The following is a 25,387-nucleotide window of genomic DNA, read 5'->3' as shown; positions in this document are numbered from 1 at the left end:
CCTTTGAATCCCTCCCCCCATTTTAGGTAACCAATGTCCAAGTTGCCCATCTCTGTCCATTCTTTGTGTGGAGGGGGTGGGAATAATTCTTGCAGCAGGGATTTGTTTCCTCTTTTGTGCTACTGCATTTATGGGTGTAGGTCAGGTTTGTCAAATTGTATCAGATGATGCCTTTTTCCTCTTCTTTCTTCTTGGTGTTGAGTTTTGTTCATCCAGTTATTGAAGCCAGGTCAAGTGGGTATCATCTGCAGGTGTGGGTGTTCTTGCGTCTATCTGCCCTCTTCTTATTAGCTGGATGCTTCGCTCACTACTCTAGTCCTCTGTGGTTGTGTCCTTGACTCTGAGCCCATGAGTCCCCAGGACCTGCCTCGCTGCTGGCCGACCAGGTCTCCGCCCGGGTTCACAGTAGTCTGCTGGACGATATAGGGGTTAGCTGGCTACTTCATTGGTGTTCTTTGGTCATTTCCCCATATGAGTGACGTGCGTGGTTGCCAATCCATGTGAAAACAATGGAATTTTTCCATAAACTTTTTGAAGCCTCCTTGTAAGCTTTTAATTTCGGAGTCATTTTGATTTACAGAGCAATTATAAAGATAATTCAAAGAGATTCCATATATTCCTCACTAAGTGTCCAGTTTCCCATAATTTTATCATCTTTTGAGAACACATAGCCCTAAAAAAGCTAACTTTAGCTAAGACTGTGGTTTTAGTTGGTGGCAGAGTCAGGTTGAGTATCCAGTAGATAGCCTGGGTCTTCTAGTTGATGATATGGTATTCATTTTGCTTCTCATATGTTAGCTCTTTGCCTTTCTTTCATGGGCTTCTTTGGGCATGGACTGAAAGAACGACGACCCAGTGCATAGTGCAGTACCTTGTACAGTTAATGTAGCCTTTCTGATCTGTACAATGATTTTTTTAATGTAGGCATCCTCCAATTCTTCAACACCAACAAGAAGCAGAAGCAGGACATCTTCATTTACCGAGCAACTTGATGAAGGTACACCCAATAGAGAGGTAAGTTTGAAATTTTCTAATACCTCACAGAAAACTTATTAATCTAAAATGTAATACTATTGTTGATAATAAAATATAATTTATTTTTCAGGTCAATTATTTAATTCTTAGTATTTTTATTAATAACATAGTAGTTATTTCAAATAGTAGCTATACTTCTATAAAGTGTGTGTGTGTATTTATGCGTGTTTTTAGAACCTTAATTAGAGATACTTGGCATTTAATATTTTAAGTTTTCAGAATAATTTGATATCATTTAATTTGTGTGTTCAATATAGCACAATATAGGAAAAAAACCCTGCCTTTTCAAGTTAGTGACTGGAAACTGACAAGTAATTTTACTAATACTGTGCAACTAGCAGCTGACACTGGCACCATAGCTGAGATTAGAAATTGGTGAATTAGAAAATTTCCCCCATCTGTGAAGTATAACATAAACATGGGAAAGTAGGGTAAAGCATAAATGTACAAATCAGCAAATGACCTCAAGAAAAAGAACATCACGAATATTTTAATGCTCTCTCCCTTCCCTCAAAAAAAGATTATCACCATTCTTTGTAGTATTGGCTTTTTTCCTTTTTTCTTTTTTTTTATAATTTTACCACTTAAGTATGCTCTCTAAATCTAAACATTATAGTTACACATTTGGGTTGCTTCCTAGATATTGCTAATTTTGCTATTATGAACATTCTTATACATGTCTTTGGTACAAATGTGTTTGTGTTTCTTTGTGTCTTTTTTGCTATGAAATCATAGAAACCCGTATTAAACAAAATTATCAAAATGTGAAGCTGTTGTTTATTTTTTAAAACTTTATTGTCAGTTGAGTGAAGGTTTGTTTACAGAGCAGATCATCAGTCTTCTAGTTCATAACTCATGTACTTTGTTTCATTACAATGATTTCAGTCTCCTTCATGTACCATCAGTTAACAGTGCTTACCTCTATTCACTGTAACTCTTGCATTCCTCCCAGTGTCTCCCACTACCTTCATCATTCCTCTGCCAACTCCCCTCTTGTTGTATATTGCCTGTCCTGTCATCCTTGTTAGTATGTGTCTATCCTTTAGCCTGGAGTGCTGGTGTGGCACTGGAGGATAAGCACTGGACTGCTAACCAGAGGATCAGCAGTTCAAATCCACGAGCAGCTTCTTGCAAACCCTATACCAGGTCACTATGAGTTGGAACCGACTCCATGGTACTTAACAGCAACAACAACATGGTCTATACAATTGTCCCATCCTCTCCACACTGGTCTCCTGTACTACCTTCTCAGAAATTAAATGTTGATATTTAAGGGAATATTTCAGGGCACTCTGTTGTTTTGTACCTTTGTTTGCTTTATCTTTGATTTAATACTACACTGTCTTAATATAATTGTATATTAAAAATTGGAATCCTTGATGTGGCACTGTAGGATAAGCACTAGACTACAAGGTCATTTGAACCTCAAGTTCATCTGTTCAGACTCATCATCCTCTTCTTGGAAACCTTATGTTGTTGTTATAAGGTGCCATCGAGTCAGGACTGACTTCATACTGACCCTATGCACAACAGAACAAAACAATGCCTGGTCCCGCACCAACCTCACAATCGTTGCTATGTCTATTTTTCAGCCCATTTTTGCTACCACTGTGCCAATGCATCTTGTTGGGGGTCTTCCTCTTTCACTCTGACCCTCTGTTTTGCCAAACATGATATCCTTCTCCAGGGACTGGTCCCTCCTGACAGTCTGTTCAAAATATGAGAGATGAAGTCTGAGCATCCTGGTTACCAAGGATCACTTTGGCTGTGCTTCTTCCAATACATATCTATTCGTTCTTTTGGCAGTCTATAGTACTTTCAATACTCCCCTCCAACACCATAACTCAAATGCATCAGTTCTTCTACAGTCTTCCTTATTCACTGTCCAACTTTCACTTGCATATGAGGCTACTGAAAATACCATGGCTTGGGTCAGGCACACCTTTAGTCCTCAAACTGACATCTTTGCTGTTGAACACTTTAAAGAGGTCTTGTGCAGCAGATTTACCTAATACAACACGTTTTTTGATTTCTTGATTGCTGCTTCCTTGAGTGTTGATGGTTGATTTGGGCAAAATGAAGTCTTTGACAGCATCAATTTTTTTTCCATTTATATGGATGTTATTTACTTGTCCAGTGGTGAGGATTTTTGTTTTCTTTACGTTGAAGTGCATACAACCCATACTGAAGGCTGTGATGTTTGATATTCATCAATAAATATTTTAAGTCCTCAAGTTTCAGCAAGCAAGGTTGTATCATCTGCATATCGCAGGTTGTTAATGAGTCTTCCTCCAATCCTGATGCCGTATTTTTCTTTATATAATCCGGCTTCTCTAATTATTTGTTCAGCATACAGATTGAATTAACTATGGTGAGAAAATACAACCCTGCTGCACATCTTTCCTAGTTTTAAACCATTCGGTGTTTCCTTGTTCTGTTTGAAAACTCCCTCTTGGTCTATGTACAGGTTCCTCATGAGCACAATTAAATGTTCCAGAATATTCATTCTTCACAATGTTGTCCATAGTTTGTCATGATGAACAGAATTGAAAGCCTTTGGTTAGTCAATAAAGCATAGGTAAACATCTTTCTGGTATTCTCTGCTTTCAGTCAAGATCCATCTGACATCAGCAATGATATCCCTCATTCCACATCCTCTTCTGAATCTGTGTTGAACTTCTTGAATTTCTTCCTTTGTCAATGTATAGTTGCAGCTGTTTTTGTATTGTCTTTAGCAGAATTTTACTTGCTTATGATATTTATTGTCTGATGATTTCCACATTCCATTGGGTCACCACTCTTTGGAATGTACACAAATATGGGTCTCTTCCACTCAATTGGCCAGGTAGTTGTCTTCCAAAATCTTGGCATAGATAAGTGAGTGCCTCCAGTGCTGCACCAATTTGTTGAAAGATTTCAATTTGTATTCTCGGTAACTTGTTCTTTGCCAATGCCTTCAGTGCACTTTGGATTTCTTCCTTCAGTATCATTGGCTCTTGATCATATGCTACCTCTTAAAATGGTTGAACATCGACGATTTCTTTTTGATACAATGACTCAAATTCCTTCCATCATCTTTTGATGCTTTCTGCATCGTTCAGTAATTTGCCAGTAGAATCCTTCAGTATTGCAAGTCAAGGTTCAAATTTTTTCTTCGCTTCCTTCAGCTTAAGAAATTCTGAGCATGTTCTTCCCTTTTGGTTTTCTAACTCCAGGTCTTTGCATATTTCATTGTAATATTTGACTTTGCCTTCTTAAGCTAACCTTTGAAGCTTTTATAGTCAGCTCTTCTGCCTCCTCATTTCTTCCATTTGCTTTGGCATCTCTGCACTGAAGAGCAAGTTTCAGAGTCTCTTCTGATGTCCATTTTGGTTGCTATGAGTTGGAACCGACTCGACAGCATTTAACAACAACATACTAAAATTTGCTTTCAATAGAACAGATCTTCTTACCTTGTTTTTCTTCGTTAATGTCTTGTTAGTTTGGATGTAGAAGAGTTTCATTAAGTTAAATTTTTGGTTGATTAAAGGTTTTGCGTCTTTTAAGTGTTGCTGAAAATATTTCTGGTATGTTTACTTTTCTGTATTGGTAAATGTTATATGGAAAGCTAAATAAATATTATATGGAAAGCTGAATCTTCAGTTGCAGTGCTTCAGGCTGATGTGTATATATAAAGAGCTCTGGTAGCGTAGTGGTTACAAGTCGGGCTGTGAACCGCAAGGTCAGCAGTTCGAAACTACCAGCTGTTCTGCAGGAGAAAGATGAGGCGTTCTGCTCCCATAAAGATATACAGCCTTGGAAACCCTGTACAGGGTCGCTATGAGTCGGAACCGACTCCATGGCACTTAACAACAACATATATATAATCATCTATATGACCCTTGACATGATTTTCACTGACCCTATGGGGACAGGCTGCAAGGTTGGCAGTTCAAGCTCACCAGCTACTCCTTGGAAACCCTATACAGGGTCGCTATGGGTTGGAAATCGACTCGATGGCACTTGACAACAACAACATGGGGACAGGCAGTGATTCTATGAGTGCCTTGGGACTGGCACTCTAATTCTTCACAGATGGCAGATTGGTCCAGTTGACTGTAGCATTCTCTTTGGTGGTCCTAGGCATGATCTGACTGTCTCCTTTACCTGCTATTACTTGAGGTAAAACGTTTTGGCCTCCATAGAGCTGTTTCAAAGGAAGATGGAGTACAAAATCATGTGCGGTACTAACTAGGACAAAGGAAACTGTTGTATCCTCTTGCCTTATTGTAGGTATTAATTTTTTTTGAAGTTAAATTCATATCACATAAACCATTTGGAAGTGTCCAATTCATTGGCACTTAGTACTTCCATAGTCCTGTGCGGTCTTCACTTCCATCTAACTCCAAAATATTTTTGTCAGCTCAGAAGGAAATCCTGTACCTGTTTAGAGTCATTCCCCGTTCTTTACTGCCTCCCTGGCAATCACTGTCTTGCTTTCTGCTTCTGTGGATTTATCTGTTCCAGTGTTTTATGTTAATAGAATTATACCATATGTGACATTTTGTGTCTGGTTGCTTTCCTGTAGCACAATGTTCCAAGGTTCATCCTGAATATTATATCTTGTCCTTTATTCCTTGTAATAGCTGAAACATAATGATTTTTTAAGGAAGTGAAAATCTGTTTAAGACCTGTTATTGATTAGTGAGAAAAGGATGGTATTTGGAATCATCTGGATCCGCCTGGATTGACATCCTGCCTTTGCCACTTACTGGTTGAAAGGTCTTTGAAACGTAACATTTAAACTTCAGGCTTGTAAAATGGAAATGAGGATGCCTTCCTTGTAGGGTTATTGTGGAAGTTACCATTAATGCAGCATGTGCACCTCCTAGAGTGAGTCTTTGAACATGTAAGTGTTCACATAGTCTTTGTTTTAGGAGTAACTGTGGGAGAGGGGAAAGGCCACTACACTTTTTCTCTGCTGAGGCTCCTGCATGAAGGGAGGGAAGTAAGCGGACCATGATCAGGATACTAGGGATGTTGTGTCTCTCTCTCTTCTCTGCTTGCTGAACTGGAAAAGAAGGAATGATTTCCTCGCCTATCGTCCGTCTCTGCTCTCTAGTTTGCTCTCCTCCTGAGCCACTTTCTCACAGATTAGGGGCCAGAGTGGGTATGGCCATTTTTTACTCTAGAAACTCAACTGTTGAAAATTTTAGTATTGCTTTAAAATTCTTAAAATTAATTAATTTTTTAATAATCAGTGCTTTTCTTTTGATAGCAAATAAATTCTAGAAATAGTCAATTTCAGTTAATGAATGGATTCTTTTCTTTTTTGTGGATGCCTTATGCCAGTTTGCATTTCCAAATGCAGAGAGACTGCCTGGAATAGAAGGACTGCAGGGTTCTGTCTCTTACCTACTGTCTTTATCACCTGGTACTAGTGCTGCTATCACAGAAACAACACAAGTGCATTGTTAAGTGCCATCAAGTCAGTTCTGACCCATAGCAACCCTGTATGGGGTTTCTGAGGTGTGGCTGGTGAGCTTGAACTGCCAACCTTGCAGTTCAAACCATCTTTACAGTCAAGCACATTAACTCACAGCGCCACACCAGAACTCGATAGCATTAACAGGTGGACTTTTATTCTCTCATAGTTTAAGAGGTTAGAAGTTCAAAATCAGGGTGCTGGCTCTATAGGAAGGTCTCTTATGTCTTTTTCTGGAAGAAGGCCAGTATTTCATTGAACCTTTGCTCCTGGGGGATCTTCATGTGGCTTGGCATCTCTCTTCTCCCATCTTGGCCTCATAACTTGCTTGTGTAATTGCTCTTATATCTCAGAAGAGATAGGCTCAAGATATACCCTATACTAATCCTGCCTCATTAACATAACCCATTCCCAAACGGATTATAACCACAGGCATCTTGAGATTAGAATTTGCAGCACATATTTTGGAGTGATACACTTCATTCCATTTAACATCTACTGTGTGACGTTTGCACCATATTTGGCTTCTAAGCGCCTCAATTTCCTCATCTTTAGAAATTGTGAATGACATGAATATCCACTTTTCATAGGGTTGCTGTTAGGAGTACTAATTTATGAAGCCCCATATAAATTGATAATTATTATGTACTGCATTTTACTTATCCATTCATCTTTTGTTGTGTACTTGGGTTGTTTCTTCCTTTGTTTACTGTGAACATTAGTGTACAGTATCTGTTAAAGAAATCGCTTGAAAATTTCTTGGGTGTATATATACCTAGGGTTGGGATTGCTGGACTGAATGGTCATTCTGCTTTCACTTTTTTTTGTTGTTGTTGTTCTGTTTTAACTTAAGGAACTGACAAACTTTTTTTTTTATAGTGGCTGTACCATTTTGTATTGCTATTAGAAAGCATGATTTCTGCGTTAAAAAAACATTTTTTTTTCTTATAAACCAAATTAACAATGTTGGTGTCGTTCTTTTTTGAGCTTTGGAATGTTAAATAGATGAAGGTGACATGGTAAACATCTAGTCAACTGTATTTTAAGAACTCAGAGTGATACGGTTTGAGCAGGGTCATTCAACTCATCAGTAATTGCTTGTCTCTTAGGCTATGCTGTCTCTTGAGGCCGCTTAAGGGCTGTTGTCAAAAGAGGCAGGGGCTGTATTTTTCATTTTGTGCCATACGATGTTTGTCTAAGATAGCAGTGAAGCATTAATCAAGCAAACACCACTGCTCTGATTCAGTTATCTTTTGCTAGGCAACAAACCCCCAAACTTAATGGCTTTAAACTATAATGAGTTATTTTTTCTTATGACTCTGTGACTCACTCATGCTCCTGCAAGCATCTGGGCTCCTGAATGTCCTGACTCGCGTGTGTAAGGCAGCGCCTGGTGGCTGGGGTGCCTTGATTCTTCTTCATATAGCCTCTCTAGAAGTATAATCAAGATTTTGTTTTTAAATGGTGGCAGCAGCATTGCAAAAGAACAATACCCCTTGAGTAAACACGTTTATTTCACTTTTTCTCATATTTTGTTGGTCAAAGAAAGGCACTTGATTTATCCAAGGTATATCCAAGGCAGTGTGGGAGAAGAGTGCAAAGGTGCATAGTTAAAAGGGGTGTGTGATTTTTTGGAACCCATTACTGTTAATATTTACAACATCCGTTTTCTCACTCTCATCTAGTGAATATTGTACATCTTGCTTGGTGTGCTGAATTGTCTTAAATATTTTAGCTGTCTTGACTGTACAGCCTCAGTGATTCAAACTGTATTTTAATGAACTCTTATTGAGACTCTTTGAAAATAGAATACATTATTATCTCAAATATTTAACAGAGTTTGTTATTTAGATTATGGTAATTTGAATATATTATGACTACACTGGAGGGAAAATAATTGCATAATAATTCTAGAAATAGCTTAGTTGGACTCTTTACTGTAGTATCAGTTTAGTGTATATTGTTTTCAGTTGTCGTTAAGTCAATTTCTAGTCTTGATGACCACATGTGTGCAGAATAGAACTGTTCTATAGGATTGTTAAAACAGGTCTGGTAATCTGTCTGCCAAGGCACCTCTAGTTGGGTTCCAACAGTCAACCTTTTAGCTTATAGTTGAGCACTTAACTGTGTGCTCCCAAGGAGTCTGTTCAGTGTGTGGTGGTGATGGTGTGCCATGGAGTCCGTTCTGACTCTACAGCGACCCTGCATAGGGTTTCCGAGGATGTAAATCTTTATGGGAATAGAAAGCCTCATCTTTTCTCCTGCTGAACTTAAGACATTGGCTACCTAAAACAAGGTGACAATAAAGGCACAAAGTGACTGGCTTACAAGGTTTCAAGAGGAAGTTTCGAACTGCTGATCTAGAGTTTAGCAGCCCGATTTGTAACAACTACGTTATCAGAGCTCTGATTTAGCACATAGATCTTTTAAAGTTTAGGTAGTTGTGCAGTGACTCCATAGGCTGAATATTGGACTGTGAACCACAATGTCAACAGTTTGAGCCCACCAGCTGCTCTGCTGGAGAAAGATGAGGCATTCTGTTCTTGCAAAGATTTCAAGCTTTGTAAACTCTATAGGGTTGATATGAGTTGGAACCAACTCAAGGCACTTAACAAGTTGGGCAGAGAGTGATGGTAAGATGATTGTTCATAGGTAAGGGAAGAGATACGGTTTCTGTAATGAAGTTAAAAAGCTATACCTGTAATTGCCTTTTTTTTTTTTTTTTTAGTTTTTATTGTGGATTGAGTGAAAGTTTACAAGGCAGATCATCAGTTTTACGTTCAACAAATCATACACCTTGTTTCATTACAATGATTATAATCCCTTCCTTGTACCATCAGTTAACAGTATGTTTCTCTAGTCACTTTAGCTCTTTTTTTTTACACCTCCAAAGGGCACATCCTGCAAGTCTGCCTCCTGGCCACCAGCTCTTAGTCCCTCTTTTCCCATGAATCTAGAGTCCTCAGCCATTCCCTCGCTCCATAACCCCATCTCTGCCTCGGTCTCTGGCATCGCTGCTTCTCTGGATAAGGTTCCACATTCTGCTTGTGCTCTTCTCCCTTGATGGTCCTAGGGTCCTCTGTTGCTGGACTGTAAGATTAATTCCTCCCCTGTTTTTGTTACAAAACTTCTACCTTTACAATTGTGACCATCGCATTTAGTCATGTTAACAGTTATTCACTATTGAGTCATACGAATCTTATCCCCATCTCTTTTCACCAGACCTATCAAGACAGCATAAGGAGCTCTGGTAGCGTAGTGGTTACGAATCGGGCTGCGAGCCGCAAGGTCAACAGTTTGAAACTACCAGTGGTTCCGTGGGAGAAAGATGAGGCGGTCTGCTCCTGTAAAGATTTACAGCCTCAGAAACCCTGTGTAGGGTCGCTATGAGTCGGAACCGACTCCATGGCACATAACAACAACAACAACAATCAAGACAATGTGACAGCTATTCAGTGGGGACTCTTTCTTTTCCCCCATACTCTTAGACTAAACTCCCTCTTGAAACCTTGTAAGCCAGTCACTTCGTGCCTTTATTGTCCCCTTGTTTTAGGTAGCCAATGTCTAAGTTGCCCATCCCTATCTACTCTATGTTCAGAGAGGATAGCATTGATACTTGATGTGAAGGAAGACTCTTTCCCTCTCTGTTGGTAGAGTTACTACTTCCATGAGTATAGGTCAGGTTCATCAAATTGAAGCAATTTATCCTTGTTTCCTTTATCAAAAATAAAGTTTTTTTGTTTTTTTTTTTTAGTAACCTTCCTCTAGTTGAGTTCTGATTATCAAGCCATAGAGGCTAGGTCAAATGGGTACTATCTGCAAGCTTGGGCATTCTTGTGCATCTCCCCTCACTTCATATCAGCTGGATGCTTCATTCTCAGCTCTAGCCCTCTGTGGCTATGTCCTTGTCCATGGGCTCAAGTGTACCCAGGTCTCACCACACTTTGGACCAACTAGCCCTTCCTCTTCTCTCTCTCATCTCCAGGTCAGTGGGAGTCAATGGACTGTGGTTGAACACAGCTCATTTCTTCATTGCTGCCTTTCCCCCTCTTCTACTCACCAATAGACCAATGTGGTTGCCACCAAGCTTACATGCCTGTTTGTGTGTTCCCTTTGAGTTTCAGTCTTAGAGGGGAGTTTGTCCTGAAGGAACTTGATTACTTGCTTTGATGGCTTCCTGGCAAACAGCATGCTTATTCTTGTAATTGCCAGTCATGCTGACATTTTTGTTTTGGGTTTTTCCTGATGTTCTTTCTGTGAAGATGTATCTTCTGTCACTCTAGCTGTTCTTATCATCTGGAGGCTTCACTCTCCAAGCTAGTCCTCTGTGGCTATGTCACTGACTCTGGACCCAAAGGTCCCACACTGCTGGCCAGTTCACAGGAGTGTATTGAATGTTGTAGGGCTTAGCTCACAGCACTATTACTCTGTTCTTGACTCTTCTATTTGTTGATTGAGTTTAGGCTGATTCTGCCATGTATGTGAATCTCTGGTTGTTGTCTGTTCTTGTTGGTTTTCAGTCCACGGAACTTCCTTTAGGATGCTTTTCACTGCAGGATTGGCTTTGGCAAGATCCCTTAACTTCTGTTTATCCTGGAATGTTTTGATTACACCATTGTATTTGATTAACAGCTTTGCTGGGTAGAGGATTCTTGGTTGGCAGGTTTTTTTCTTTCAGGGTATTATATGTGTCTCCCCATTGCCTTCTTGCCTGCATAGTTTCTGTTGAGAGATCTGAACTTAATCTGATTTGCTTGCCTTTTTATGTTACACTTCTCTTTCTGCATTTATAAGAACTGTGTTTTTATCCTAGGATGTTTATAAAACTTATTATTTATTCTCAAAATTAAACAAAAAAATTCATCAGAGTATGTTTAGGTTAACATTAATTTTTTTCCCCCTTCATTTTGCTTCAGATACTATGAGCTTTTTTTTTTAAGCTTAAGATTTAGATCATTCTTCACTTTGGAGTATTTCCTTGTTGTATTGTCTATTGACAGACTGTGCTGGGAGCAGAGAAGGAGCAAACCAGTGTGAATTCCTTTGAGATATGATCTTGGAAAACTGAGGAATTCCATTGTCTCTCTATATTGTAAAGAGCATTAGTCCTAGGATCTCTTTGATGAATTTCTCTGCTCTGTTTTTTGAGATTTCTGTTGTTTGTTCATATAATTTTATAGGTTTATTTAGCTTTTCCTTGAGTCAGTTTTAGTAGTTTGTGTCTTTCTGGGAATTTGATTGTATCATGGAAGTTTTCTAATTTGATGACATACAATTGTTCATAATATTGCCTTATAGTACTTTTAATTTTTATAAGACTGATAGTAAGCCCCTCTCTTTAATCATTTTTTAGTAAATAATAATTATCTCTTCATGGTTAATCTAGCTAAAGTTTAATCAGTTTTGTTGATATTTTTGAAGAATCAACTTCTGGTTCCACTTTTTGGGTTTTTGATCTATGATGACAATTTAATTTTAGGTGTAAGTGCCCTGGATTTAGCAGAAATTCTCTGAATTTATATTTCACCTTCATCCAGGTTTTTCTTAGTTGGCTATATACTTATTTCCATCTTGATATATCCTTGGTCTTTTCATTGGTGTTTAAGGGTTGGGGTGTGTGAGACCCCTTGTCATTCTTGTTATCTTTTTAATTTAAAGACTTTGTATGTAGTGAAAATATTCAGATAGACAATGTAGAGCTTTAAGTCATGGTCTTGTGAATTTGATAAAAATTATTTACCCACAGTCTGGTTCTTCATCTGTTTTCTTGTATGTTGCCAAGGTAGGCAATTTTATTCTTGTGTCTTCTGAAGGATATATTATCACAGACACTTTTTTTTTTCTCTTTAATAAACTTATTTTTTCACATTTTAGGAGGCTAGAAATCTGCGTTCAGACTTTGTCTGTGTTTGTCTTTTTTTTTTTTCATTGTAACTTTTTATTGTGAATCGAGTGAAGGATTATAGAGCAGACCTTCAGTTTTATATTCCACAGATAATTTGCTTTGTTTTATCTCAATGATTACACTCCCTTTGATATAATATCACATTTCCTACTTTCTTTTTGGAGCTCTGGTAGCGTAGTGGTTACAGATCGGGCTGTGAGCCGCAAAGTCAGCGGTTCCAAACTATCAGCTGTTCCGCGGGAGAAAGATGAGGCTTTCTGCTCCCGTAAAGATTTACAGCCTCGGAAACCCTGCACAGGGTCGCTATGAGTCGGAACCGACTTCACAGCACATAACAACAACCTCCTTTTTGAATTTCTTGTTTCCATTCCTCCTCTTCCCTAACCCTTCCAAACTTTTCCTTGATTAAAGCTCCCCTTTACATCTTGAATGGTTGAACATTCTATGATGTGTGTGTGTGTTTCCCCCTATACACCTATCACTTAGCTGAAAATTGAGACACTGGGGGGAGTTTAGTTCCAGACCTGAAAAGGGTGACCATGGGCCATAGCCAGTCTCTATCTGACCAGTATCCTGGTCTTCTCCACAATTTTGATTTTGGCTCCATATTTTCTTCTATCCAATCCAGGACTTTTCTAATATCTGTTTTAGAGATGTAGGTATTAGTAGCTGGGCACCATGTAGTTCTCTTGGTCTTAAGGTTGTTCATGTCTTCCATTTGGACATTGGGCTAATTCTTTCCAAGTACCTTCAATTTTCACCTCTCTTCTTTCCTCTGCGTAGGAAGAGACCAATAGCTTTTAAGCTTCCAGTTGCTACTCAGCAAAGAAAGATGTACAACACTGTCTTTTGGACTGTCATGCCAGTTGACCCTGAGACTCTAGTCCTGAACCCCTAGACCCAACAACTTGTACCCTCAAGATGTTTGGTAATGGATAAGAAGTTTTTGTGACCTTGTGCCTTGTATGTTCTATCACATTCATGGATATATTTGCTGAAAATGTAGATACCCATGTACAGACATCTTGTGTCAAACCTGTATATATTTGTGGGTATACTCCCACTTGTTCTGCCTGAGTGTCTATCCTGTCGATCACTATTAATTGCAGGACTGTTTATATAATAGTAGTTGTCTCTGTTGCCTTTAACCTGTACACTCCTCCTCATGTCTTCCCCTGCCTCCATTATTTTTTGCCACCCTCCCTCTTAATGTGTATTTATTGCCTTCCCCTTCCTCCGAGTTAATGCTGGTCTATCCTTTAGCCAGTGAAATACATCCCCTTCCCTCCCACCCCTGATAACCAGTCAAGGACTGTTTCTATTAGTGTGAAGACCTTTTCTTGACTTTTTACAATAGTGATCTCATACATTGTTTGCCATTTGTGATGGATTAATTTCACTCAGCACAGTATTTCCAGGTTCATCCATGTTATGAGATGTTTTGCAGATTTATTGTTATTTTTAAGCATTGTCTACCTGGAAAAGTACTCACAGGTACTTTTCCAGGTAGACAATGTTACAAAAAGAATGAAAATGAGCTTAATTCACCCAAAATAGTTTTACCACTAAACAAATGAACAGTGTCTGAGAAGGTAGAATCAGGACTGTCTGTCTTCAGAGGTACTTGACACTCTTGGTCTAAGTTATTAAATGTTTTAGGGCCCTTTCCCCATATATTACTTAGATGAAAAATTTTTGTCTCCCAAGAGTTGAAAGAAAATGAAATTCACTGAAAACAAGTAATGTAAAGTTTTCCAAGAAATTTCAAGGAAGTGTTTTTTCCTGCGGATAAGCAAATCATGCTATGAGTTTACCTTTGATGTATCTTTTCTGTTTTAAAAACAGAAGTAGTTGATCAAACTTAAAAAACGAACTAAAAGTGATCTTTTTGGGCCGACAAACAAGCTACTTATTTCCTTGGGCTGAGAGGGACTGAAGTCCTGGTTTTGTAGGTTTTGTGTTGGGACAAAGGCTAACTCCCTTCTCTGTGGGTGAATGTATACCTGTAGCCTTTTTTAGCTAGAGCTCCATGAGAAAACTAAGCCCTATTTTTGAAAATGGTTTGAGAAACTATTTTCTCAATTCTCACAAGGATGATCGTAAACTACTACCATTTTAGATGCATAGGAGATATAGCTGTTGTTACGTGCTGTGGCATCGGTCCCGACTCATAGCGACCCTGCACAGGGTTTCCGAGGCTGTAAATCTTTATGGGAGCAGAAAGCCTCATTTTCTCCTGCGGAACAGCTGGTAGTAGTCACTTGCATACAAGAGATACTTGTAAGGCAGGCATTAGTACTTAATTTTCTCTTTGAACTCTGACTTAGAAGGACTGTAAGGATTCTGTGTTGCTAAAGTCAGATTTACTGTACAACCCAGGGTCTGAGGTAGTACCCTTTCCACTGGTGAAAGGATGTTGAGATAAACAATTTGCCACCAGCTGCTACCCGGAAACCCTATACAGGGTCGCTGTGAGTCGGAACCAACTTGATGGCACTTAACAACAACAACACACCTGTTGCCTAGAATTCTCTGTGGACCCATTAGGGGAAAGTGCTGTCCCTAGGGAGGTCTCATGACCAAAAACTGAATTAGGCTTCACATTAGCATAGTTACTGGGTTTATGATAACTTTGTATTGCCTTCAGACAGGAAATCCAACCTGGGTCCCAGGGAATCAGATTGGCTGGATAAGCAGGGTTGATGACAGAAGGAGAAGATTATACCTTTTTCTAAAAGAATATGTAAATGAAATTTTGAAAACAAATGTTGTGAAGGCAGTCAGTAAAATCAGGAATTGGGATATAAATTCACCTCTAGATGAAACTAAAACAACAGAGCAGTCTGCAAACGATTTTTGAACAACTATCTTCACTAAGACAAATGAAGATTTTATTTATTTAAGAACAAAAAATTGTGAAAACAAAAGAAAAAATATAAAACAGGTCAAAAAACAAAGCTAGAATAGGTAGCTATGATAAATAAGTAGTTGGAAACTCCAGAAACGGAAAAAGTTGAAATAAAAATGGAAATCACAATAAAACTCAGAGTGTTCCCAACTCTAGCAAAAAATTAGGGAATTTGAAGAGTACTGAGTGATGTTACTAAAAATATAGAAACAAAGATAAAGACAAAACGAAAAAAAGATAGATACAGATACAGAGAAAGATAATAGACATACATATAAATGTGTATGTATGTAAGAGGGAGCACAGTTGCTCTGTAGGATAAGTACTTGACTGCAAACCACAGCATTGGCCGTTTGAGCCCACCAGCTGCTTTGAGGAACAAAGATGAGGTTTTGTGCTCCTGCAAAGATTTACAGCCTTGGAAACTCTATACTGGGTCACTATGAGTCTGAACCAAATCAACATCACTTAACAAGTGTGTAAGAGACATTGGATAGCTTGAAAGCCTTTAGTGTTCAATCTTACAGGAATTTCAGGGAATCTTCATGAATGTTCAGACACAAAACTTCAAACCAGTGCAACTGATAGCTTCCCTAGGAGATCAGACAGAAGTAGTAGATTAAATTCTACTTTAGATTTGGACCAGATGCCTTTCTAATGGCTTTATTTTGAAATAATTACAGATTCACTGAAGATAAAACAGAAAAAATATATATATAAGGAATCCCCTGTACCTTCAACTAGTTTCCTCCAAATGGTGATATCTTACACAACTTTGTTGTTGCGTTAAGTGTGGTGTCAGTTTTGACTCATAGCTTACCCTGTGTAGAGTTTCCGAGGAGTGACTGATGGTGGGTTTGAACTGACGACCTTGTGATCAATAGTCCAGTGTTTATCCTACTACATACACCACACCAGGACTCCTGAAAAACTAGTACTCATTAAAAGGAGGAAATTGATACTTGTAAATACTTACATTCATAGTTTATGCAGATTTCATCAGTTTGCTTGCATTCATCATGTGTGTGTATATGTTTCTCTGTGTGTGTGCAGCTCTATGTAATTTTATCACATGTGGAGTTATATAACCATAACCATTAAAAATCCCTTTTTAATTATAATTTTGTATTAATGTAATTCAGAATTATTAGTGTGTTGGTATATACTATGTAGTTTCTGAACGAAAATTGAAGTACTGAAGGAAATAAAAACTGGAAGGACTAGTATTGTAGAATTTGTAAAGTTCAGATGTAGAATTTTCTTTTGTACATAATTAATGTATGTGTATAAATGCATGTATATATTGCTGTTGTTGTTGTTAGTGCGCCATTTAATCAGCAGAAAGCCCTGTCTCCCATGGAGTGGCTTAGCCTACAGAGCCACTGTGTCCCTGAATATATGTATAACTAATGATTATTTAAAGTTTTCTGTTTTTTTGTTTCATTGTAAATCTTGTTGCTATCTTTTTGAATATATAAATATGAATGGCTTAATATTTATGAATGGTATACTAAGGCTTTGTGCTCTTTACCATAATGTTCTTTTTTTCGGGGGTGTGGATTCTTATACCAAATTGCCAGAAAGATTGTGCTGTGGCGCATACTGTGTATATCTTTTGTATGTCAGTAAGTAAGGTATTCGTAAATTCGGCTCTGAGTTCCTCAGCTGACCCAACTCATCTTAATTTCTGACCTTTACCACCAGCTTATTATTTTATATTTATGGGTGGGCAGTGTTGATGATAGTATATGCCCACGAGGTTATTAGATGGTGTTGTGCATGCTGATTGGTGCGAACCCTTTGCAACATGTCGTTGTGATTTGTGTTTTACGATTTGTTTTATTTTTATACCCCTGCTTATTACACTGAATGAGACAGCTACTAGCCGGGATGATAGCAGAACCTGCTTTTCTCTCTGAGTATACTATCTTTGCTTTGGATTCCTCCAAGCAGCTTAAAACACAGAGTGACAGTGTGGTGAGTCCTTCCACCGCTTTCTGCATTCCCTTTGTGGGGAAGCAATTTTGGTAATACTAGAAACAAAGTTCGTGTTGCTTGCCATTTACAATCTCTTAAACCCTATCCAATGCCTCTTTTGCTAACCCTACACTAAAACTTCAGAGAGTAACTCCCTGCATTCTGATGGCTGGTGTGCTTCCTGGTAGTTTTTTTTAACAGCAAAAACTTCAACAGTTTTCCTTAATGTAGCAATGACTATCTTCACTTGTCTAAACTTGTATGGTTTCATTACAAGTGAATGTTTTGCTCATTAATTTAAAAAGGCATGTATTTACAGGCATATCTGTTTGGCTACTAGTGGGAGGCCTACAATGTTTTGAGGTTTAACTAACATTAAGGTGGAAATGCATTGTTATGTAACTGCATACTTGAACATTTTTAATAGGTAGGTGGATTCTACTGTAACAAATAATTGCATCTTTTGGAAGAATACTAAATTTAAAAAATTTAAATCTTGTTTTATATCATTTCACCTTTGGAAGATGATTTTTTTTTTTTAAGTATCTGGCAAGATCTTAATTAAGCACAATTTAGAGATATCTGACTGTCCAACAAAGACAGCTTTTGGTGTTCCAGTGAACACTGAACTGAGGCTGAGGTGTTTTTTTTTCAAATGAGATTTGATGTAACTTCCTAGATGCTGAAATTAGAACTTTTTTTTCCTTAATTCATGTAACAATACAACTTGGTATGTATGCGTATGGCAAGTATTGGTCCACAATTGTATTCTAAGGTTGGTTTTAGAAAAGAAAGTGTGCAGAGTAGAGTCAGATTTCTAGTGAAGTCTTACGCTTGGATTTTAGGTAAAGTGACCTCTCTGCCTCTGGCTACAAGTAACTCCTCAGTGTTTTCAAAACTAGCTTGGGAGGAAGTCAGGAGTTTCAGTTAGTAAAGTTTACCAGCTTACTTTAAAAGCATAGAATGACATTGCTTTTTATGTGGTGAGGAGCCCTGGTAGCATAATGATTACAAGCAGGTCAGCAGTTTGAGTTTACCAGCTGCTCTGAGGAGAAAGATGAGGCTTTCTACTCCCATTAAGGTTTACAGCCTTGGAAACTACACAGGGTGGCTGTGAGTCAAAACTGACTATGGCACATAACAACCACTGACAAACTCTATATGGTAGGAAAAGACCTTTTTGTTTTTTAAAAGAGCTCTTCTTAAGCCCTTTCAAAGTACAAAAGTAACTTGTATTGTCAAAAAATGATTATAAAAGTGGAGGCTTTAGAACTATTTAAAAGTACTCTATTTAGCCTATCTTCTAATTTTAACTAAATTTTGTTCAGATAAAAATTTATTTCTGTTTAGGGAATAAAGGGAAACCATAGCATTACTTATGTTGTTATTGTTAAGTGACACATAGAAACTCTATATAGGGTTTCCAAGGAGTTGCCGATAGGTTTGTACCACCAACTTTGCAGTTCAAACTGACCTTGTGATCCAGTGCTTATCCAACAGCACCACACCAGGCAATACCTATACCAAAATGAAAACATGGGGAGTATGTAAGTTTATTATGAGTTTACCAATGGCTGAATGTTTTCCCTTAATTCAGTTTTTTTTTTTTTTTTTTAAATGCATCCCTTTACCCCACAACCTGAGAATTTCTTTGTCTGTAGTGCTCAGCAGTCGTTAAATGACTGTGGAAATACTGGATAAATGTAACCGAAGACATATTCGGCAGGAAACTTGTATGTAATTTTAAGTTAAATGTACTTTACAAGGTTTTTCCTGTGAACTAACTGTTGCCTGTAAGAGAAAATACAGGTGACTGTGGATGCCTGGTGTAGTACTGTGTATCAGCACTGGTCCGTGAACCACAAGGTCACGAGTTCAAACCCATCCGCTGCTCTTGGAAACCCTATATGGGGTCTCAGTGAGTCAGAACTGACTCAGTGGCACTTAACAGCAACAATGGAGTTTAAGTCTTGAGGAGTCCTGGTATGGTAGTACAGCGTAAGCACTGGACTGTTAACTGCAAGGTCGGTGATTCAAACCTACCAGCTACTCCTTGGAAAACCTATATAGGGTCATTATGAACTGGAACTGAGTCTATAGCACTTAACAACAACAAGTTGTGTTTTGAACAGTGTTGAGATAGTTTCTTAGGCTTCTTTCTGAAAGAATACCTTAAGGTCTTCTTTACTGAAGGAAGTGACAGCTTAAGGATTTAACAAACGTTTATCGAGTCCCTAGTGCTGTGGGTTAATGTTCTGGAATGCACAGTTGCTTTGAATGGCAAGGTTGGTGGTTCAAACTCACCAGCTGCTCCTCGGAAATGCTGTTACAGGGTTACCATGGGTTGGAAACAACTTGACAGCACTTAGCAGCGAAGGTTAGTGTGCTGGACTGCAAGGTCAATTTGAACTGAAAGGTTGGTGGTTCAAGCTCACCAGCCACTCCTCGGAAACCCTATACAGGGTCGCTATGGGTCAGAACTGACTCTTCAGCACTTTACAACAATAACTACCAGTTAGGAGAAAGGTTAGGTCTTGGAGACCAAGGTGAAAATGCAGAGTTCTTGCGCTCTAAACGTTTATAATATAGTATGGAGATAAACATCCTAGTATAAAGTATTAAGGAATTCAGACTTCCTAGAAGAAAATACAGAGTACGGGAGTATGTCTATCCTTCAGGCAAACCATGTGAAGCTTCACGAATGAAGTGGCATTTGAACGTTAAAAGGTGTGCAAATTTGCCAGGAAAAAAGGTAACATTCCAGATACAGAATCTCTAATTTTTCCAATATTGATTTTTCAGTTGTTTGCTGATAGCTGCATTTATTTAGCCCTATGCAATAATACATACATTGAAATACATATATGGGGAGGGAAAATTTTTTAACATGCTATGTTTGATATAGCATATTTAAACGTATTTCAAACCGTTGTACTGTTACTTTTTTTTGTTTTTTTTATGGACCACTGTCATGTGTCAAATCATTTTACTTAAAACAGAGTATGGACTCTCTTGCCACCCTTCCCCTTAATCTTAAAATAAATAAATATAATATGGAGCGCTTTCATTTCCCTTCTTGAAAATTTAACTGCTGGTTACTTTTTACTGGCCAAGAGACTTGTTGATCTGTATAAAGTATCTATTTTTTATTTGGTAGTGTAGTGTATTTTTAGGGCTGGAAAGCATTAATTGTTACCCAGATGCATACCATTTATACAATTTCTAATTATTTAGAATGTCACAGGGAACAGGAAGTTAAAATTTAATCCCCAGTCTGCCTTCTATGTAACTTTAAAGAATGTCTTGGATTTTAAAAAATATGAGAACTGTTTATTTATTTATTTTAGTGGGAAAAAGCATATTTAATTTTTTTAGCTAGGGAAATAGAAAACATATTGCAAAAGTAGAAATAGTAGTAATAGTTGTGTAAAGAGTTCCCTAACCCAAATAACTATTACACAGTGTCAACTATCAATAACTCATGACCAATCTTGTTTTATCCATGAACACACTCATCCTACTTCTTGGACCATCTACTTTTGTGTATATCCCTAAAGGATAAAGACAAAAAATATTTATCTATAGTACTTTTATCACACCTGAAAATCAGTAATTTCTTAGTATCAAAACCCAATTGTAGTTTTTTAAAAAAATTTAAAAAGTTGAATACCTTCTCCACTTTATTTTAAAAATAGCTAAGATATCTGTTCTTTGGTCAGTTGTAGAGGTAGGGGGAAATGCATCACTCCTATTTTAACTACCAAGATACAGAAACACAGTGACTAGTGGAATGTTCTTATTTAAAACTTGAAAATTACTTTTGTACTTCTAACTTATTTTAGGTATTTTGTTTATTATGAATTCATTATAGAATTTTGAATCCCAAAAGAATCTTACCTATTACCATGGCACCTACGGCAGTATATTGTCATCAATAGAATGTTGCTAGGTTGGAGCAATTGTCATACCAACAAAACAGAACAAAAGTCATACACATTGGGAAGAGGATATTTTTAATTAAAATTTCATTTTAATTTTATAACAGTTTCATTTAGATTTCGGGCTTCAAATGATTAAGACATTTAAATTTCGTGTTACTGACATACGTCTCAGAGCTTAGCCCTGAATACCTTTGAGTATTATTATAGGGCACGATTGGTGTTGCTGTTGTTTTTTGCACAGTTCTGTGTTCGAAAGAGTTTACTAATTGAATCTCTGATTGTACTTTTATCATGGGGAAAATAACTAAAGACATTATAATGGGGAAAGGTATGTGATTAGCCTGAAATAAATCTTGCTACATACTAATCTTTGCTTTTTTTAGATATATCTCTCTCTATATATAATAGCACAATGAATTTTCTAAACTACTACCATACTAGTTTTGCCTTGCATGAAACCATTCTTATAAATGAACAATTACTAATTTTAATAGACAAATATATCAAATAGGTTTTGGTACTTTGCCTCTGTTATTAACAAAGTTTAAAAATGTTGGTTCTATGTTTCTTTTCAATGTCTCTTTCCTGTTCTTAGAATTCATCTATCCATGCCGTGAGATCTCTCGACAGTATTAATGGAAGTGAACCAGCTACTCCTCAGGTCTGTTAATGTTATTTAAAAAATAGCAAGTCATTTCACAACATTGGTCAATCTGTGTTAATTATTAATAATTGACTTTACATTGAAATAATGACATCCAACTATTTGATTTAATATATTTGATTTAATGTATATGCAATATGTATGATAAATATAGGTCTATTAATTGTTTCTTGGGGAAATTTAAAACTAGTAATGATTCATATATATATATATATATTTACACACACACCCCAGTCATGTAAGATTATATGATAACTTTAAAAAAAAAAAATAATAATACTTTCATGATTTTGGTGAAAGTTTACAAAGCAAGATAGATTCCCATTTGAAAATTTCCAAACAAATAGATCAGTGACAATAGTTACATTTTTTATTTTGTGTCAACATTCTTTTTACTTGTGTTCTGGTTGTTCTGTCTTTAGTATTGTAATTTCCTCTTTTCTCATCTTTGCTTTTGATTAAACGTTGACTTTTTGGGCTCATACAGATTTTTTTTCGCTTAGAACATGAATCTAGTGGTGACGGTGATTGGTAAGTGCCGACCAATTAGTTCCAACTTTTAGCAACCCTGTGTATGGTTTCCAAGGAGTGGCTGGTTGGTTTGAACAGCCGATCTTGCGTTTAGCAGTCCAGTCTTTGCCCTACAGCTCCACACTAGTATTTTGTGTGCCACTCTGCTTTTCTGCTAAAAGGTGATCTCAGGGATAGTTTTGGTTCAGGTTTTAAGTGGTATCTCCAGTTGATTAATTTCAGGGAGTCCTCTGGTCTCAAGTGGTCTAGGTAGTCTGGCATTTTTTTTTAGCTATGGAGTCTTGTTCTGCATTTATCTTCCATTTGAACCAGGGTTGTCTATTGTGCTCCCAATCTGATCGATCATTGGTGGTGGCCAGACATCACCTAGTTCTTACTGTTTTACGGTAGTGGAGTTATGGCTCGTGTAGGCTGTCAGCCTTGTAGACTGGTTTCTTCGATGAGATTTTGGTTATCTTCTTGCTCTTTTGCTTTTGATGAGATGACATCAATAGTTATATCTTAGATGGCCATTCATAGGTTTTTAGGACTCCAGATGATACTTACTACTTCACTAGGATGCAGAACATGAACTTTGTGAGCCCTGTGATGTCAGTTGACTAAGTTGTCTCCTGAGACTATATGATCCTAAGATTTAAAATTTGAAAACAGATCTTGGAAGGTGCTTGGATATATCAGAGGACTGACTATCTGTAGTTATGTCTTCAATGAATATATGTGCCCATCCATACATTTGTGTGTAGCATACGTATGTTGAGTCAGTTCCAAGTCATAGCAACCCCACGTAAACAGAAAGAAACACTGCCCAGTCCTAGCTAGCTTTGCAATCATTGTTTTATTTACGTCCGCTGTTGCAGCCTCTGTGTCAGCCCATCTCATTGAGGGTCTTCCTCTTTTGCGATGATCTTATACTTTACCAAGCATGCTGTTCGTTCCCAAAGACTGATAACATGTCCAAAACATATGAGGCAAAGTCTTGCCATCCTTTTTACTAAGGAGTATTCTTGGCTGTACTTCTTCCAAGATAGATTTGTTTGTGCTTTTGACTGTCTGTGACATAGCCGATATTCTTTTCTAACACTATATTTCCAATATATTAAATTTTCTCTGCTCTTCCTTATTCATTGTCCAGTTTTGGCATGCATATGAGGTGATTGAAAATGCCAAGGCTTGGGTGAGATACACTTTAGTATTCAGGGTGACATCTCTCCTTTTGGACATTTTAAAGATGTCATTTGGAGCAGATTTACCCAATGCAATCTGTTGTTTGATTTTTTGACTGATGCTTCCATGTTTGTTGATTGTGGAGCCAAGTAAAATGAATTCCTTGACAACAGCAGTATTTTATCTGTTTATCATGATGTTGCTTATTTGCCCAGTTGTGAGGATTTTTTCTTTTCTGTATGTTGGAGGTATAATCCAGACTGAAGGCTGTAGTTTTTAATTTTCATCAGTGCTGTCTTCTTTGCTGTCAGCAATCAGGGTTATGTTGTCTACCTATTGCAGGTTGCAAATGAGTCTTTCGCCAATCCTGATGCATTGTTCTTCAGGCTTCTTGGATTATTTGCTCAGTATGCATATCGAATGAGTGTGGTGAAAGGAGGCAACCCCTGCCACACACCTCTCCTGATTTTTAAACCACGCAGCAACTCCCTCTATTGAAACGATGGCCTCTAGGTTTCTGTACATGTTCTTTGTGACCAAACATAGGTGCTCTGGAATTTCCAATCTTTGTATTTTTTCCATTATTCTGAGCTACACATTTGGATACCTTTGCATAGTCAATAAAACACAAGTAGATCTTTCTTTATTCCCTGCTCTCCGCCAAGAGCAATCTAACATCTGTAGTGATATTCCTTGTGCCACAGTCTCTTCTGAATCTGCCCATTCTCACATATGTATATACCTCTGCTTACCTGTATACATATATACCCATTCATTTGTAATCCTAGACTTCTTTTTCGGTTGTTGCCTTCTTTCATAGCTTTGATTATTTGGTGCAGGCATCCATTCCTTGTGAATGCTGCTCAGTGCCTTCATTTACTTTGGCCATGCTGTGCTCACTACACCCACATTCTGTGCTGCTTTTGTCATCACATAAAATAACAAGCATCTATGAGCTAGAGCATACTTTCTCTCTCCTCCCTCTTCCTTCTAGCAACCACCAGTGATCACTGGTCTTTTTCTATGTGTCTATTTTTGTCTTCTTATAAAAGAGGGATCAGATTATATAATATTTGTCCTTATGTGCTTGATTTATTTCACTGAGCATTATGGTCCATCCATGTCATAATATGTTTCATGTATCTTCACTGTTCTTGATGGTTGAGTACATGCATTGTGTATACGTACCACATTTTGCTTACCCATTCATCCACTTATGGTCACTTGGGTTATTTCCTTTTTTTTTTTTTTTGAATGAACCTGCAAAGAACATAGGCATAGGTGTGCGTATGTCTGTTCATGTCTAGAACTCATTTTAAAAATGGACAGCAGTCCATTTAAGTGAAAGTATTTTTTTAATGCACTCTGACTTTATAGTTGTAAAAGACTGTGGAGGGAACTGTTTTGCAAAACACGTGGTTACATAATCTGCAAGGAAGAAAGAACCTGGATTTTTTTTAAAGTTTGCTTAATTACAGAGTGTTTTACTAACAGAGAATTTATCCTTGTTTTAAAAAGTTATTTGGAGAGTGGCACTAACATGAAATTCTTTTGACCTTTTTCAAAAAGAAAGAAAAATTTCAGTTTAAAGCAAATAAATAGATTAATTGATGAGTAAAATTTCTCAGATAACTCTAAAAGACAACCAAGAGTCAACCTCATAAAGCAGTGTCTGAGGTGATAAAGCAGTGTCTGAGGTGATAAAGCAGTGTCTGAGGTGATAAAGCAGTGTCTGAGGTGATAAGCAGTGTCTGAGGTGATAAGCAGTGTCTGAGGTGATAAAGCAGTGTCTGAGGTG

General features: G+C 37.6%; 1 protein-coding gene across 1 annotated transcript in view; it reads left to right on the top strand.

The window, feature by feature from the left end:
• The window catches only part of GOLGA4 (golgin A4), a 166,209-nt gene that overhangs the window by 38,810 nt on the left and 102,012 nt on the right, over nucleotides 1-25,387 (top strand). The window contains exons 2-3 of the mRNA XM_006869159.1: nucleotides 925-1,014; nucleotides 21,826-21,891. Of these exons, the coding sequence (XP_006869221.1) occupies nucleotides 925-1,014; nucleotides 21,826-21,891 (156 nt within the window). The remainder of the gene's footprint in view (nucleotides 1-924; nucleotides 1,015-21,825; nucleotides 21,892-25,387) is intronic.

This window comes from Chrysochloris asiatica, unplaced genomic scaffold, assembly GCF_000296735.1.
Source record: "Chrysochloris asiatica unplaced genomic scaffold, ChrAsi1.0 scaffold00127, whole genome shotgun sequence".
NCBI classification, from domain to species: Eukaryota; Metazoa; Chordata; class Mammalia; order Afrosoricida; family Chrysochloridae; genus Chrysochloris; species Chrysochloris asiatica.
This window is presented reverse-complemented; position numbering and strand designations above follow the sequence as displayed.